General features: G+C 41.0%; 1 protein-coding gene across 3 annotated transcripts in view; it reads left to right on the top strand.

The window, feature by feature from the left end:
• Window positions 1-18,146, top strand: part of ITGB6 (integrin subunit beta 6) — a 151,796-nt gene that overhangs the window by 98,610 nt on the left and 35,040 nt on the right. For all 3 annotated transcript variants that reach the window (XM_054562332.1, XM_054562333.1, XM_054562334.1), the window contains one exon: window positions 13,939-14,028. In XM_054562332.1, coding sequence (XP_054418307.1) covers window positions 13,939-14,028 — 90 coding nt within the window. The remainder of the gene's footprint in view (window positions 1-13,938; window positions 14,029-18,146) is intronic.

Genomic DNA, 18,146 nt, shown 5'->3' with positions numbered 1-18,146 from the left:
ACAGTAGATTCTCAGTAAGTATTTGGTAAATGAATTCTTTAAAAATTGCAATGTAAGTACCTCACCTTTCTCAAATTCAGTGAAAGTTTCTAAATAGGGACTTGGAGTTTTGGGTGACACATACCTGTCCAGGCTAGGGGAGCCCATGTACAAGAACAGGTGGGGGTGCCTGACCCAATGCTACTACCATCCCTGCAGCCCTGGCTGTCACAGCCCCCTCCCTCCCCTCTGGCACACAGATGGCACCAGAGGGGACACAAATACTCTGCCATCAACCTTAGGACCAACTTGTTGGAAAAGCTCCAGAGCTGCCTTACTGGGCCATGAAAGGAAAACTCCTGAGAAATTACCCTCTTGACGGTCATTCTGTCTAAAATTAAGCATAAAAAGTAGCCACAATATACTCTGAGTCTGATGTTCTGTTGTAGCTTGAGAAAAGAATTGACCGTACACAAGTTTCAATTTTTCAGGAATCAATAACCCGGTTTTTGTTTCACCCCTTCTTTCTTCTTTTTGCTCATCTTTTGAGATTTTTCACTGCAGCAAGAGAGTTGAAGGAAGGCAGAGAAATTAGGGAGGAAGATAAAACAAAAATTGGACCCTTTTGCTATTTGTTGGTGGGTTTGTTATTGTTTTGCTTTATAATGTTCACTGTTAGAAAAAATCAAAACAATTTTGATCAGATGAAAACCCCTTTATCGCTGGCCCCAGTTTTTACCACACACACACACACACACACACACACACACACACACACACACACAGAATGACTTCAGCTTTAGCAGTCAGTCAGTGACTCAGCCTGGAGGGGGGACGTCACCATGAATTCCGATGACCTTTACAGAGATAAAATATAGTTAGCTCTAATGTAGTTCATATTAGGGCATGGTCTAGGGAGTTGTTTTTTATCCTATCAACTCCATCCTATACAGGAGTATTCCAAATTTGTGCTTTTAGAAAAAATGAAATCATCTAAGCATATAAAGAAAATTTGTAGGGTATGAAAAATACCCATGGAGTTAATAAATTGTTTTTAATTCAGGTGTAATGGAGAAGGATTTTGATCTCTCTTTAATTCGAGGTATCTAGGAACAAAGACTGAGGTGAGTCAGCTGCCTACACTTTCATTCATAAAAACCCCTCTCAGGGACAGAGGATTTGGACATAAGACTCATGTCCTCAGATTACCAAGGCAAAGTTTTTAGACATATTTTCCAGTCTTATTAATAAATTACAATCATGAAGAGTACTCAATAGCCACCACTTAGATTCCACATAGTACTTTCCTTCTAAAGAATGTGAAGGCTCATAGTCCAGACAGTAAACACAGAAAAAATACTGATTTAAAGATGCCCTATTAAGCCAACCCATGTAGAAATATAACATGAAATTTCATCAATACAAAGCCTACATATTTCAAGATTTACAAAACACCCAGAATGTCTAGCATATGATTGGAACCAAGACACTATTGATTGAATCGATTTGTTTATTCACCCATTCAGCAGATAGTTCATAAGCTCCTCCTAAGAACCAGGGTTTCTGGCTATAGAGGAGCATAAGACACAGTGCCTCCCTCAGTAAGTCTCATAGAGCATCAACAGACTTGTAGACCAATAATTTTCGTAAAGAACAGGAGAAGGACATTTTACAAGTTGCATTCTGAAAAGAGACCCAAGGCAGAAATTTGCCAAGAGGCTAGAATTTTCATATCTGTCTCTATTTTTACTCTTTTCTATTTGTTAAAAGGAGTGGCACATTAAGTGGTAATCATGAACTACTTTTGATGCTAATAGTACCATAGTGTTGGAGTAAGCCCTTCTTCGCTTTACAGCGGTAGAAACGGCCAGAGATGATATGAGACTGTGATTATAAGAATAGTAGGGAAGGTTTGCTGAGGGTTCATTAGGTGACAGCCTGGAGTTAAGTATTTTAACTAATTCTATCATTTAATCTCCATTTTATGGCTGTAAAGCCCAAAATAACAAAGCAAGTTGCATAGGAGAGCCAGGATTTGAACCTAGGCAATTTGAGTCCACAGCTTCAACTACTGTAGAATTTAATTGAACCTGAACTGCTGTAGTAAAAGAACACACTAGTTTACAGCCCCTAGACTACCAGAGAAGCAGCCTTTTAGATAAAGTAACTGAAAGTCACTGAGCAGTGAAAGTCCAGGGCCTAAGGGTAGAGCAGAGCTGTCTGACAGGTGAACCAACAGGTGAAATTCTTATAAGTGGTGGAGTCCTTCAAAGCCAAAAAACACTAGGGTCCTTTAACGTTGTTCTTAATGTAGACGAACACAGAAATTTTTTAATGTGTGGGAAAAAGAGAAACATTTGGATTCGTCCAAATTCGTCTTGTGGATTATTTAAGCTCTGGTTGGTAAGAACAGGCTAGTAAGCATGATGTCATTGGTCAACCGTCTAAAACAGCTACACTAAGGTAATCACTATCTACCACTCCAACCAAAGGAGGGAAAGGAGACACATGGCCTGACAAAAGCTATAGGTTCATTATGGTACAATTCAAGCACAGAGAAAGAATAGAGCAATGCAATGAACATCCATGTCTACCACCCAGATTTCTCAAATTGAAACATTTTGCCTCCATATTTGCTTCAGATTTTTTAAAGAAATAAAACATTTCAGATGCACTTCTCTGCTGCATAATTTGCCCAGCTCTGCCTGACCCTGCACCCTCTTTCTTTCTGTAGAAATAAGTTCAGTATTTCTGAACTCAAGTGTTTACTATTCCCATGTTTATCTTTTGTACTACTAAAAATATATGTATGTCCATAAATGATAACATAGTTTTGGATTACCAGTTTAATTTCATATTATTTCTACAATTTGATGTTCTGTTGTGTTTTCCTTTAAATTATGACAAAATATACAAACAAAATTTACCAATTTAACCATGTTTAAATATACAGTTTAGTGACATTAAGTACTTTCACATTGTTGTACTCAATGTTATGTTTTTGAGGCTTCTCCGTGAAGATACATGTGGTCCCCGTTTTCTCTTTCCACAGCTATGCATGTTCCATTAAGTGTATTTACTGCAATGTGCTCACTCTGCATCTGGGGGCATGGATCTCTTTCCCTGTGCAACCTGACACATGTTGCAGCCATGCACATCCTTGCATGCATGTCCTCTATTGAGGAACCATTTGTGCAAGTGAAGTCCCCAGGTCACAGGGAATGGCATCCTCAACTCTCCTGGGTGTGTCCAAGTGTCTCTCCAAAGTGGTTGTATCAGTTACCTCCTACTGACAATGTGGGAGTGTGACTTGCCCCCCACCAAAAAAAACTCACTCCACACTTTAAATTACTTTTTCTGACAGTGAAAATAACATTTGAAAGGAAAAAAAGAGAGAGGATACAGGAAAACACAAAGAAGAAAATAAAGATCACTCAAAACTCACCGCTCAGACATGGCGAACCATTCTTGACACTTTAAAATAAGCCCTCTCTTTTCTCTTTGCATGCATTTACATATTTTAACATAATTGGCATCATAACGTACATATTAAGTTTTTTCACTTTTTTTGAACAAGTTTATATATTTACAGTCTTACAAAGGCATAAAAATTGCATTTAATTATATGTCAAACAATCACTTTCATTGACAAGAGTAACGTTAAAGGAAGTCAAGGTCATTCCACCAAATTCGGAATTATGTTTGCTGCACCTACAGGGTGGCTGCTTTAAAATAAAAGCAAACTTGCGCTCTTCCTACCAGCAACTCCAGGATGTCACAATTACTACATTTTCACTTATCAGGTTATTTTTTTTACATATTCCCATGTTACTTGGTTACTTTGTACACCTTTGGGTGATAACTTTAATAGGACTAACAAATTATTTATAGTATACATTTCCTTATTCCCCTGGGTGAGGACTCCAACACCTGTGAACAAACTCATTTTCTCCAAAGGCTCCTCTCTGCACTGCAAAGTGCTCAAAGCGGTGTAATTACCCTTCGTTATGCTATCTCAGAGCCCCACAGGATGCAGACATTCCTATTTAATTCAGTTACTCATATGCCCCCTGAAACCTTTCCTGAGGTTGCATTTGGCCATTCTGGCTGCCCCAAATCACAGATATGCTTAAAGGAAGCTCTCTCCAGGTGAGACTGCTCTGCAGAAGTCTAACTGCATGCAAGCATTCTCCATATGGCAGAACCTAGTAAACGGTCACATATGGCATCAAGGCATGAGAGACAAGTTAAAGTGATAGCCCCCGGGACATAAGAAGAGTTCGGGAGTATTATATATTTTAATGTTGTGCCTAATTATCTGAAAGAACCCAAAATATGCTCCAGAGGGGCTAGTGTTATTAGTCAATTAATTACTCACTATTCTGTTGCCCCTGTGTATTGACTGTCCAGTAAGTAAATAGAAAATTTTAGAAAAAGAAAACATTATTGAGCTTGAACAGTTTGGGCATACTTCATTCACTAATTCAGTGTTGGCATATTTTTCTCCATAGGATTGCCAGATTTAGCACATAAAAATACAGGATGCCCAGTTAAATTTGAATTTCAAATAAGCAACAAATAATTTTTTAATATAAGTATGTCCCACGCAAAATTTAAGACTCACTTACACTAAAAATTTGGAAAATTTACCGAAAACTGGGGAACAACAGTGTGTACAGATGGAGAATAATGAAAGGGGAGAGATAGAGATCTTAACTTCAATAGGGTCTTCAGGGAAGACTCCTTTCAAGAAGTGATTATGTTACCAGTTCAGGGTTTGTGTGTGTTATGCCGGCCGGAGCTCCAAACCAGGGAGCTGCTTAAGTGTTTGTGACATTCTTTAAAAAAAAAAAAACAAAAAAAACCACCCAGGGGACTAGCAGATGTGGATATGCCATTACTCACATAACAGGGGAGTACGCTGATGGCGATGGGTCAGTGCAAGAGGTACTGCACCTCCTCCCATCTGAGGCTTGTTATAAGGGGTCCCAGAAAAAGGCAGGATGAGTCCAAGTCGCACAAACCTATATGTGGCCCAGAGCTACATAATATCGGTATGTACACGCAGAAGGAAACGGTCAAGAAGCAGTCCCAGGACAGGAAGCTTCTCCCAGAAGAGGATAAAGAGGGAATTATCATCCATTCCCAAAACAGCACACATTCCTCCTGGACAGGAGCTCCTGATCAGCCTTCAGTCATGGGAGGGGGAATGGCCATGTCCACTGACCCCACAGTGTGTCTGACAATTCAAAGGCCAATATTCAGTATGTCAGAGTTTGGAGTAAGGAAAAGGTTGCTGACTGAGAAGGCCCAGCTCAAGAAGATGGGGGTGCCATATAGCTTCCACAAATCTACCTTAAGAGCTCATAATTCAGGCTTCTTTTATGTCAAGGAATGGAGGAAAGGGCAGGGCAAGAGGTGTATGGCACTAGGTGACAGCAGAGATCCAAGGAAGAGAGCAAGGGGCTGTTCTTGCAAAAACTTAAGCCTCAAGCAGAATTCCTCTAGTTAATCAGCAAATCTATATTAGGACCTGTTAGTCTAACAGCCATGAAAGAAATTCAGGCCAGAAGTAAGACAGACTCAGAGAAAGCAAGCATATTACTATTGCAATTATAAAGCAGCAACCTGAAGGTTGAGGAGTTTTCAAGAGGAGAAGGTATATGCAAAAGCCCTGATGCAGTAAAGGACTCAACGTTCAGTGTGTTCGAGAAACTGAAAAAAGGCCAGCTAGTTGATGTGAGCTGTGGGAAAACAAGAGGAAGTGGGAGAGGGAGGCTAAAAGCGGACCATTGGTCTTGAAGGCCAAGGGTAGTAAGCACAGTGCTATTCTGTGGATGACAGGCATTCAAAAACACCACTTTCATTGTTGAATAGAAAATAGGTGTCTTAGGTGTCAAGAAAATATTAAACTATATTATAATTGCGAACACCTTCTGAATTAGGGATCTACAGGTATAAAAGCATAACACCTTTATTTTCCAAAATGCTTTGGCCCTCCCCAGACAGACCATACTATACCAGCAATTCTTAAATTCTGGCACTCTTTAGAATTGTCTATGGAGCTTTCTAAAAAACCCGATGCCCGGGCCACACCCTGATTCAATTAAGTCAGCATCACTGTATCTGACACCCAGGCATCAAGTTTTTCAAAATCTCTGCTGGTATATCCACTCACCTAGAAGGCTTGTTAACATGCAGACTGATTCAGGTCTGGACTAGAGCCTGAGATTCTGCATTTCTCACAAGCCCCCTAGTAATGCTGATGCTGCTGGTCCACGCACCGCACTTCAAGTAGGTGGGCCAATACCTCATTAGCAGTCCTTGTACATACACCTGTTTTCTTTTTTCTGCTCCCCTTCATTGTGCTCCTAGTAGTCATCTTTCAAAGTTTTATTACCTGCCATTTGGTCTGCAAAGCAAAAAAAGCATGCTAATGAAGCCAACATGGCTTCCATTTTAAAAGAGCTCCCTAAAGCTTTGGGATTTGCCTTCACCAAAAAGGTCTGCAATTCCTCGCAAAAGACAGGGTAATCTTATTAAGAGATGATCTGTGGACTCCTCAGCAACAAATATTCCATGTAGCCTCTTTGTTCTCTAAGTCTCCATTCTCTAACGCCTCTCTGCACTTGTTTGTCTCAGAGCAGTCACGCACGGTGGGTCCATTTGTCTTTTCTTATCACTCTGTTACTGCTGCCGAGCTCTCGAGCACTCGTTCAGCTCTGTACTACAGCTTCTTGGCTGACAAGATAATTACATTCCCGGGCAGACTGGGAGAAAAAACAGGTAGTGCTCAAAAGTTCCGAAGCTGAAGCCGACCACTAGTCATTGCAGTCATTGCCGGTGCAGGCTTCAAGATCAAGCACCTGATCTAATTAGCACACTCCCATCGCTGCCTGCCTGCCTGCCTGCCTGTGGAATGCTGACAATTGAAAGCCTGCAGGCAAAGCAAATATCAGGCAACCTAGAGACAGACGTTCATGCTACCGTGTGCCAGAAACAATTACATATTCTTTTTGGAATCTTGGGTGTCCTAGTAACACAGACGAGCCCGGGGGTAAACTTTTGCATAATACTGGGAGCCCCCCCATTTACCGATAATGAACATGAGAACCAGCGGAATAAAACCTCACAAGGAAGAAAGACCTCACGGGAGGACAGCCTTATGATTGCCTTCAGAAGCACTTATTTGCGCAAACCCAGTCCAGCCCGCCCCTAGCTCTGGAGGAAGCACAGTGCCTGACAAAAGCAAGGCTTCACCAGCGAAGAGCTATTTTCCTTTGACCAGATAAATAGCACAACACAATACCCCAGGAAAAAAAAATTTTTTTTTTACCTTTTCAGTTTTACTATTTCCTACATTTCTTCCAAGAGGTAGGCTTTCTGTTTGAAAGTGACTATGGCCACAACCCTTTTTCTTCCTTCTTTTTGCTTTGGGTATGAAGGTGTTCTCTAATCTCTAAGCCCCTACATATAAACGCAAGGCATTATTATTGTGACTTGCTAATGAGACTCACCCTCCACGGCTGTTGGCATTTGCACCAGGTCCTGGCAGGGCCTGGTGGAGCAGGGTGAGCACTGTTTCTAGCACGTATTAGCTCTGTGACTGAGCAAGACACTTCTCCAGCTCAAGCTAAGGGTTTAAAGGTCAAAACGTCAAAAGAACTCAAGCAGAATGCTAGGGGTTAAAATGTGTTCCCCCAAAAGGTATGTTAAGTTCTTAACACATAGCACCTCAGAATGTGATCTTATTTGGAAATAGGGCCTTTTGGATGTAATTAGTTAAGATGAAGTCATAGTTGAGCAGGGTAGACCCTTAATCCAATGCGACTGGTGTACTCAGGAGAGAAGAGACACAGAGACAGACACAGGAGGAAGAACTCCATGTGAGTATGGAGGCAGAGGTTAGAGTGATGTGCAGTCGAGCCAAGGAGTACCAAGGATTGCCAGTGATCACCAGAAGTTAGGAAGAGGCAAGGGCAGATTCTCCTCTTTAGGTTTCAGAAGGAGCGTGGCCCTCCTGGCACCTGAATCTCAGACTTCTGGGCTCCAGAACTGTGAGGTAATCATTTCTGTTGTTTTAAGCCACCCAGCTTGTGGCACTTAGTTACAGCAGCCTTCAGAAATAAATACATCCAGTTAACTTAGGCTTACTCATTAACCTCTCTCAGGCTCACGTATGACATCACCAGACCGTGACAGCCATTGCCCATATTGAGCATCTCCCATCAGTGGCCTGGTTAAGAGACCTGGCTCCAGGGCCTGACAGGAGGGTTAAGCTCTGCCCCTTCCTGGCTGGATGACCACAGACAAGTTAACTAAATTCTCTGGGCATTAGTATCTTGGCAGTAAAACAAGAATATAATAACTAAATAATAGATCTTTAAAGAATGAAAGAGATGACGCTGCTAATTGCGAGTATTAGCTCTAATTATTCTTCCCCAGATCATGGTAAGAGGAGAGTTCTGGGCACTTTTAGCAGTGTGGGCTCATCGCACCAGAGTAGCAGGCTATGTGGAATCGAGGACGTAAAGAGCAACATGGTCCCTTTTCCCGGACATTCCTGCTACTTCCCCAAGGTTGTCCCTGAGTCCTCATGACAACATATCCTCTAGGAGCTTAGATTTCTGACGGTGCGTCCAAAGATAGGGGGTGCTTGGGGGTGTCAGGAGGCTTGTGAGGACCTCTGCATCCTGTTGCAAGGCCCTCTAAATTAGTAACTGTGGCTCCCGCTCATGAGGACTTGGCCCTGGTCTTACCAGACAGGGACGAGCCCTTAAGCGGGTCTGCCTATGGCCAGCGGTAGTGTGTGGATTCCTGACGTCATGTAGGAAAGCTTTCACAGCAAGAGTCCAGGTGACTATGAGGACCCATGTATTAAAGCTGTGGACAGTAATACAAGGAAGGGCTTAGCACAGAGGAAGCAACAGGAGAACGTAGGCTGGGCTGCCTTAGCTCACTAGAAAGTCAGAGAAAAGGGGCTTTGGGGACAGGTTCAGGGAATCAACCCAGGACAAGCTGCCAGCTGCTCATTACCTTAGAGTTCAGGAGACAGGCGCCTGTGAAGAAAGCAGTGGGGGAAGGAGAGGGGAAAGGGAAGGGCAGGGGCTGCTCCCCAGAGGGAGAGCGTGAGCGCTGTGTCCTTGGTCTTGAGGCTTTCCTCTCTCTCTGCAGGTGGGACTCTTTGGGACTCTCAGGGGAGGGTCTCAGCAGAATATTCATCAGTTTTCAGGGGTGCTCTTTCAGGGTCATGGCCTCCACTGATTGGTCAGTGACAGGGCAGGGTGTCATCAGTCACTGCAGCTGGTTCTGGCTTCGCCCACCTGGTTTTCTGCTTTTCTGGGCCTGGAGCTGAAATACAACTGAGGCTTAGATGTTACCTCTAGGGAGGTGACATTTTCTATCTGGCTGTAAATTGCTCCAGCCGTCTGTCTCAGTTTCCCTATTCCATTTGCGAGGAATCTTCTTGCTATCCTGCCTCATTTTCACATACTCTTTTGCCACTTGCATATCTACTTCTATCAAGATGGCTTTTCCTTGTTGATGGAGAAGTTGTTTATTCTGATGCCAAAACAAATGCAAGTATTACAGAAATTTTCTACCACTTAGTGGCTCTTCTCTCACTCTCTTAAAGGCATCTTTTCAGAACAGAAATTCTTAATTTTAAGTCTTATTTATCAATCTTTTCCTTAATAGGTAGTGCTTTTGATGTCCTATTTAATCCATTTTTGTTTCCCCTCAGTCAACAAAGATATCCCCCCGCCCCCCTTCTATAGCGATAAATTCAAAATAGTGGTTAGAGTTTTAGGGAAGTGATAATGACTGGGAGGCAAGGACCCTGGAAGGAAGGGAGGATTCCAGGGTGCTAATTATGTTCTATTTCTTGATCTTGGTGGCAGTTAAATGTTTGTTTACTTTTTAAGTATTCATTGGACTGTATACTTATTACTTATAGCACTGTGCATGTGTTATATACTACCTTTAAAGTTGAGAAAGAGAACAAGAATGCACAAACAGGAGCCGCTAACTACAGGGATACAATGCAATGACAAAAAAAAGTACTTTAAGAGATTAGAGGAATATTTGTAAACAGATTATTCAGTATCATAGACTCTGAATCTTGACAAGCCAACCTTTTAGTAAATGTATTTTAGCAAAATATATTTAGTAAGTATAGTTTAAGACCAGAGCCCTGATGTCGGTTAATAATATAACACTGAAAATAAACAGAGCTGAGCACAAAATCTCTCGATATTAGTGAGGCTTCACAGAAAGAGGTAAGCAAGCACAGAGCCTAAAGAAAAGGAGTAGATTGCTCTACATATTTGGTTTTACAAATTCTTTATTAGAATGTTGCTAGCAGATACATGGCAAGTCCAGTTCTGTTTCCCACCCTCTGATGAGGGGTATGAGTAGCACGGTCTGTCTAAAATGGTAGCTGATGAGTCCGAGGTGGTAGTAGGAAGGTCACAAGAGTAGGGCGAAGAGGTCCAGCAGAGTCACCATCCAAGGCTGCAAAGCAATCAAAACGCTCAGCAAGGATACAGTTAATACTAAACCATATCCCAGAACACAGCCAGGCTCTGAACCTTAAGGTGAGAGTTAACCCAACAGGAAGTGCTGTCAAAGCCGGGAAGAAGGTCACCGTCAGGAGCCGTCCCTTCTATTGGTGAGAACGCCAAGGTAGAACCAAAAGCAGCCAAGGGTTTGCCAAGGTCGTCAGCCTGAGGGTTTTGTCTTTGTTTGTTTTGTTTTTGAATTAAGAAAAAAACCAACCAACAGCCTGTCCAGAGCTAGCTGGGGCAGCAGGAGTGTCTGCATGGTTCTCTGCCCTCAGCTGAGCAGGTGCACACACCCGACAGCCAGTCCGGGCAGCCAGCCGCCGAGAGGCGCTGAGCTTGGAGACAGTATCTGAGAGGAAGTCGGAGTGTGAATTCAGTCACTTCCTTATGTATCTATGCTTTGATGCCTGCCTGCTACATGACCCCCTATTTCTTACATCTGGCCTTGACAGGAGATTCCCAGGGAGTAAATGCAAACTTTTGGACAAAAAAGAAATCTTTTTTTGAGATGAGGGCAGAGTGAACAAATAAATAGGGGTTGACAAAGGAAGTTAAAAAGAGTAAGGCAATCAGAAAAAAAACAACCTTGCAAACATAGATGAGACAAGCAACCTCAGGAACTCCTGGGTGGCATGGTGGGGTGAGTGGGGGGAATGGTGGGTAGAGAATCCATAATTAGGATAAGCCTTGGACAGATAATAGGGGATTCAAACTCAAGAAATTCAAGTCCAAGCAGAGGAGTCTGCTTTCTCATCAGCTCATGTAACATCGTGTTTTCAGAGTTCACCATTTTTAATATCCAACAGTCATGTTTTATAGTTACAGTGCTATAATTTACCACATCCAGGCATGCAAAAGCACCCGTTTTCTAACACTAAACATGTTTAATCAGGACAATTTATAATAGCACTTTAGGGATTTAATGAAAGAAAAGCATCCGACACATGATATTTACAGTAATCATAACACTACAAGGTTTAAAGTATAATTTTTTACAGTGTTAGATCAGGAAGCCAAATTGTCCATATTTCTAGTTAGTTATTTGCCATGCTTGGAGGGCGGGGATAAGGATCCAGAAATTAATTAGTAGTTTCCCCTACACAACTGTCAGTGTTATCAGCGTGCACTGCTGCTGGCTGCCAACTCCTTTCTGCCCTGGCTTTGGTGGCAATCAGCAGAGACAGTGCTAAACCACTTGTCCTAATAGCCAAATGCCAAATGTCAAACCACATGCAGAATCATAATTATGCTTTAGGAAGTAGATGGATTTGGCTTTGTTAACCAAGAATTAACCCAAAATCTGGAGGCCACTTGAATTAGTGCTTATGGAAAATACCCATCACGACTCAGCCTCAGGGATACCAGGGTTTGTCGGGGATAGCAGTTATATGCAAAGCTAAGAGCCCTAACATTCTTTTTCAAAAGGATCTCAACATTTCCTTGTCAAGCTCTAAAGATTCCCTCAGCCTTCTCTTCTGGGACTAGTCTAATTTATACACATTCCAGCTCCACTTGAGTGAAATTCAAGTTCTTATTTAGGTATTTGCTGTTAACCACAAGCCTCATGCTTCATGGACCTTTTGACATGTGTTTATTCGAAAAGATAAGTTGATAAACCAGGGCCTTCCTCATATTTGACAAGTTCTACCTGACTCAGGGAAACAGAGCGGGGCCCGCCTTCGACGGGCAGCAGTATGGGGCACAGAGGCACGGCAAGAACCTTCCCTGGATCGCTGCCCACGGCCCTTTCAATAATAAAACACAGAGTCAAGGCACAGGACCAGCTGATACTTTCGAGGGTTCAGATTTCCATCAAATTCAAGCGGAAACACAATCATGAACAATGAAATAAGAGGAGCATTACAAAACCCACAAATTAAAACAAAAGGCCCTTTTTTAAAAAATACAAGAGGTACAGAAAGATTGGACTGAACCCAGGTGACCACCTCTAGCAAGTGCACGGGGCCTGTTCTAACAGCCCCCTGGCTCCATGTGTTCCTCTCCTGGGTTCCCCTTGTCCGATTTATTTACTTAGTATCACAATTATAATTAAGGATAATTACTAATTCTAAATTAGTTTTATATATTTCCTAAGCTACTTAAATCTTCTGTGGAATAAGATAGGATGTTATGCTTATTTAGGAAGATGCCCTAAATCCCTCGCTCAAAGCTTATTTCTCTTTTCTATGTACAATTTTAATAAATTCAGCCATCTGATTTCACAGCACACAGAAACTTGGAGGACCTCAGCTGACAAAAAGAGTGATTGTCTCTTCTTGATGTCACACAGCGTATTAAGCCTGCTTAATAGATGTTGTTGATGCAACAGTAAATGGGTAAATTGGTAGGCAAGTGATACCTTGCAGCCTAACAAGAACATAGAAACTATTTAAAAACAAGTAAAAGAAGTGAAAGCATAAGCAATTGGGACCCACTTGGTATGGGTGTGATCTATCATGGATTTTAGAAGCCTTTGAGGATTGTAGAGCTATAGTTAATATTGGTAAGGGAGACTCTTATTTCTTCAAGAAAAAAAAGTATGTTTTGGAGCCTTTATTTAAGAAGACGAGGTACACACAGTATACTTTAGAACACTTTCTGTCTGAAAATAGTTTTAAGCATAAAACTTAAGGGAGGGGTAATTCTCAGCTATCTGGAAAATTTCTTTTTTTTGCAATGCCTCATTCCCTGGCCAAGCTCAATACCTGGAATGTTGAAGAACTCACACTGTGAGTTCTACTCAGAGGGGGAACTACATCTCAGGAGAAGCAATGTAGGTGGGGATGCGGCCGGTTTAGCGCTAGGCTCCAACTCTCTTAATGGTGATGAGGGCGGAACCAAAGCACCCTGCTGACATCCCTAAAGAGCGCCCATTACCGCTGAGAAGGAGGAAGTTTAGAGCAAGCAGCCAGTAATTCACTCCTTTTCTCTACCAAGCGATTGACAGTTAACACCCCGGACTGAACAACTTACAAAGCGACCCGGCTGGGGCGAGGGGCCGTGGGTACCAAATCTTCGTTTATGCTACGTTACGGGTAAAAAAAAAAAAAAAAAAAAAAAAGTTCATGGTAGTATGCTCAGAATTTTTTGGGCCAAGAATGTACGTGTTACTATTGAGACTTGTCTCCTGTCGTGAAATAAGTCACATCCCTAGACTAAGGCAATCACTGACACTAGATTTCCCCACGGCACGCTGGCCAGTCCATTTCCCACCTGAGCACGGGACGCGGCACGCGGGAGGCAGGGCTGCAGTCTCAGAGAAAAGCCTGTTTACCATCAGGAGCCTGTAGCCCACAGCCAATTAAACAAAGGGGCTCTCAACCAGCAGGCGGAACCCCATACTTGGCATTTCCCAAGTCCAGTGAGCAAAGATTGACTTACTCTTTTCTGTTTACAGAATTATGCAAAACTCATTCCTGGAGCTACAGTAGGGCTACTTCAGAAAGACTCTGGAAACATTCTGCAGCTGATCATCTCCGCTTATGAAGTACGTTATTTTACAGTTGGCTTCTTTTTTTGTATTTCTTTGATATTCAAAAACTGAGGTGTGTTTTAGGCAGCTAGCTGCACTTTAGTTTGTTGGTAACGGGAGCGCTTTTCCAGAGAAAAATCTCTCTGCATTAATGCAGCCAAAATATGGATTTTGTTCATTTCATTCGTAGATATTCCTACTGAGAAGTGGGGCCAAAGGTATAAAAATCATACATTTGATCATAAAGTTGAGGTTGTTTTTATAATAATAACCAACAGCAAATTTTTAATTCTACTGGAAGGACCCATGTGTCATACAATTAAGCTCCCCTCTTCCCAGCCTCAAAAAAAAAAAAAAAAAAAAAAAGTTTAGATTGCCAGCTCCACAGGTTTAATGAGACTACATCATAACTTAAAAAAGCAAACACACACACACACACACACAAAGCACACCAGGAGCAATGCCACTTTGTGGAGCCTGTACTTTTGGGAACCAGGGAAATTTTCCATCGTGTGTGTGTGTGTGTGTGTGTGTGTGTGTGTGTGTGTAATGTTGCCTTGACCTTGTTAATTAGTACCTGAGGACAGAGTTCCTCCCGTAAAATGATATACATACCTATAGTGTTGCTATGTTTTCTTTCTTTGTTCCCATTTCATAACTCAGCTCATCAGTGGTGGATAGTCAGTTGCCAACTTTTTTTAATTTTAGTGCCTAAATATTATCCTTCTCTCTTGTGTTTACTTTCAAAGAAAAAATACACACACACATACACATATACACACAGACAGTGAGGAAGCTCTAAATTAGGACAAGAATGAAAAAAGTAAATTTTTATAAAGCACAAAGCTCTAATATTTGTTCTAGACAGCAGTTTCATAATACCTAATAAATAAAAATCTAACTTTTGATGTTTTAAAATTACATTTAACTCATATATGCATCCTGTGCGAATACTTAGCATATCCTGAACAGTTTTCCTTACCTACATGACATTTCAGAGTCATCTGGGAAGCTTTTTAAAAATAGGTGTGTCCAGATTTCTCTTGCAGACATCCCAGAGCTTTGGGGGAAGAAGAAACTACACATCTTGAAAAAATATCCCCAATAATTTTTATATTGCCCCATCAATTCTGAAACTCCATTAAGTGGGAAAAGCAAAGTGTTCCTTCTCAAATACATTTCCTCAGAGAATAAAATATAGATATGTCCATCAAAATTATAATATGGGTTTTTTTCACTCACATTCTCAGAAACTTCAGTTTTCTTAGTTCACATAAAAAATTAATCACCACATTAGCTCATGCTTGAAATTCTTCCAGGCAGGAAAGCTTGTCAACAAAATACTAAAAACCATCTTGCCTTTATGCAGTAATTAAAAGTTTTAACATGTATAATAAAAGAAAATCACATAGCAATCCTTCATTGAATTAGAGCACACAATTTTCTTTAACCCAGCTCTCTAAAAAGTGCTGGCACTAACATCTTCACAGAAATTAAACAAATAAGGAAAGAGTGAATTGTCAAAAATGTTTCCCTTTCCTGTCTGACTAGCCTGCTCCATGTCCCTGCTTACTCAGTCAGAGATATGTTTCAATTCAAGGGTTGCAAATCACTTACATAACTTACAGGGCTATTGAAATCAAGGCATCACATGTCTGAAGTGAATCTCCTGTCCTTATTTTACAGTCTCAAAAATACGAAGATGTTTTTATTAGTCTTGCACCAAACAATCTTGCTCTGGAGTTGTAATGGAAACTCCATGATTGACTGGATGAAGTAGGCAGCAGATCTTGGCACTAGTTCAAATTATTTTTCTATTCTGTTGTTTTTAAATATATTCTAAGAAGACACTAAAATATGGGATCCATAGACTGAATTTCTTTCCAGCCTATAAAAGAAAAGAGAAAGAAGGAAACTATATTGAGAGAAAACAGGAAGTGCTCCTGACTGACTTCTAGCAGGGCAGAGGCAGAAGATTTGTGGTTTATAACTAGTGATGATGAACTGCAGCTCAATATTTTACAGTGCGATATTGACATCAAAAACCTTAAATACCAAATGTGCATTCACTTGACTGTCATTCGCTAATTTCCTTCCTTCCCTAACCACATAATAAAAGCTACTGAAATATTAATGCTCCCAAAGCTAAGTTTCTCTGTTGGCATTTAAGCTCCAGAAGGGAAGTGACTTGGTTTGTTTTGTTTTGCCTGGTTCATGGTAGATGAATTCAGTAAATGAATGAAGAATATAATATATACAAATAAACATTTATGTCCTTTCTTTGGGAAATTCACATTAAAATATTCCTGATGAAATTTGCAATGTGCTATTTCAATTATACAATGCTGAGAATGCCTTCATTGTGGTAAGATTATGTCACCCCCTACTCCTGATTGCTGTCATCTACAGACTTTCAGGTCACATGCATCATTTCTCATTTAGCTCCTGACTCACTGTGCTACTCGCTGCCTTCAGCACTACCCCATCTTAGTAATTCTTGATGATTTCAGTCTGTGTGTGTGTTGAAATCTTTCCTATACTTGCTTCTTAGTTTCTTGAACTCTGTTCCGACAATGGTCTCTTCCACTAACCACTTAATTACCTTCTCGTATCTTCACTATTTTGTCCTACCTTAAACCTTCTCATTGTCAATAAACTCTATAATCTCAACTGCATGCAACCCATTCCTGATCACCACTTCCTATCTTTTCAACTCAGTCCTACTATTTCTTTTCAGCTCACTTCTAATATTTCTTTCAACCCATCAGGATCTCCAATGAATTGACACCCCCCCAACCTTTTATATTTCTTCATACACTTCATGCTTCTCTTACCAAAAACCCCAGCTTAAATTCAACCATTATGTTCACTCCTTACACACACCTTCAATCCCCTGCCCCTTATAGCTCTTTCGAAGTTGCTTGGCCACTCATCAGGAAATCTTGTTGACTCTTCAGAATTATTTAGAATTTGATCCAGTCACTGCTTCCACTGCCCTTAGTATGGTCAGGATCACCATCCTCATTCCCCTAAATTATTGCAAAACCTCCTGGATACTACTTCCCATTTCCACCTTTGGGTTCCCACATTCTGTTTTAAGTCATATCATACCGCTCTCCCGTACATAACCGTAACTGGTTTTTTCTCATTTCACATTGAATAAAAACTGAATTCTTCATAGCAGCCAACTAGGGCCCCATGAGCTCTCTTCCCCTGTACCCCATCACCTCTCCTGCTTCACCTCCTGTTACCCTCCTCTAACTCTCTCTCTGCTCCAGGGTAGCTACCCAAGTCTCCTTGCTGTTCTGGCCCCAGAGCAAACCGGACATACTCATGTCTTTGGGTCTTGCATTGGTGGTGCCCTGTTCCTGAAACTCTCTTTTTACAGTATCTGAATGACTAATTCCTCCTCACTACCCTCAACTGTCACCTTCTTAATGAATCCTGCCCTGGCCAGTTTTTAAAAATTGCAGCCCCCCACCCCTGCACACACTCTCCTAATCTTTATTCTCCCACTCTTTCCTATAGTATATTATCGCCTGCTAGCGTGCTATATAATTATCTTATTTATCACACTTTTTTCTTTTTTGTCTTCCCACTTGAGCATATAAACTACAGAAGTAGTAAAACTACTATTTTACTGGCTTTGTTTTCTAAGTACTTAAATCAGTGTCTGGTACACAGTGGGCACTCAGTAAATATTTTCTGAATGAATAAACTTAATATGTAATTAGTTGAAATGAAACAGATCTAAAGAGTAAATTTTATTGCTATATTAGCAGACTTTAAAATCTTAAGACATGATGGGAATAATCTTAAGGACTGAGAAATGACACTTCAATCTCTGTGCATATTCTGAAAAGGTAGCCTATGTCCATCTGCTGAAGGAGTGTTAATACGGGGAAAATAAAGAGGGAGGGAAGAGGAGTGACTTGGAATTTATAGTCAGCAGCTTAGTATTTGGAGGAGGGTAATCTTACCATGCAGGTGGCAAAATTGTACTTAAGGAAAATTTGAAGCTGAACATGCTTTTAAAATCCCAGCAATGAAGTGAGTATAAGGATACAAATCTTTTTAGATGAACTCAAGTATAACGATTCATAATATTTTATCACTTATATTGTTTTAGTTTT

This window comes from Pteronotus mesoamericanus, unplaced genomic scaffold (genome assembly GCF_021234165.1).
Source record: "Pteronotus mesoamericanus isolate MK-2021 breed Mesoamerican mustached bat unplaced genomic scaffold, CSHL_Meso_final scaffold_651, whole genome shotgun sequence".
Classification (NCBI taxonomy): Eukaryota; Metazoa; Chordata; class Mammalia; order Chiroptera; family Mormoopidae; genus Pteronotus; species Pteronotus mesoamericanus.
This window is presented reverse-complemented; position numbering and strand designations above follow the sequence as displayed.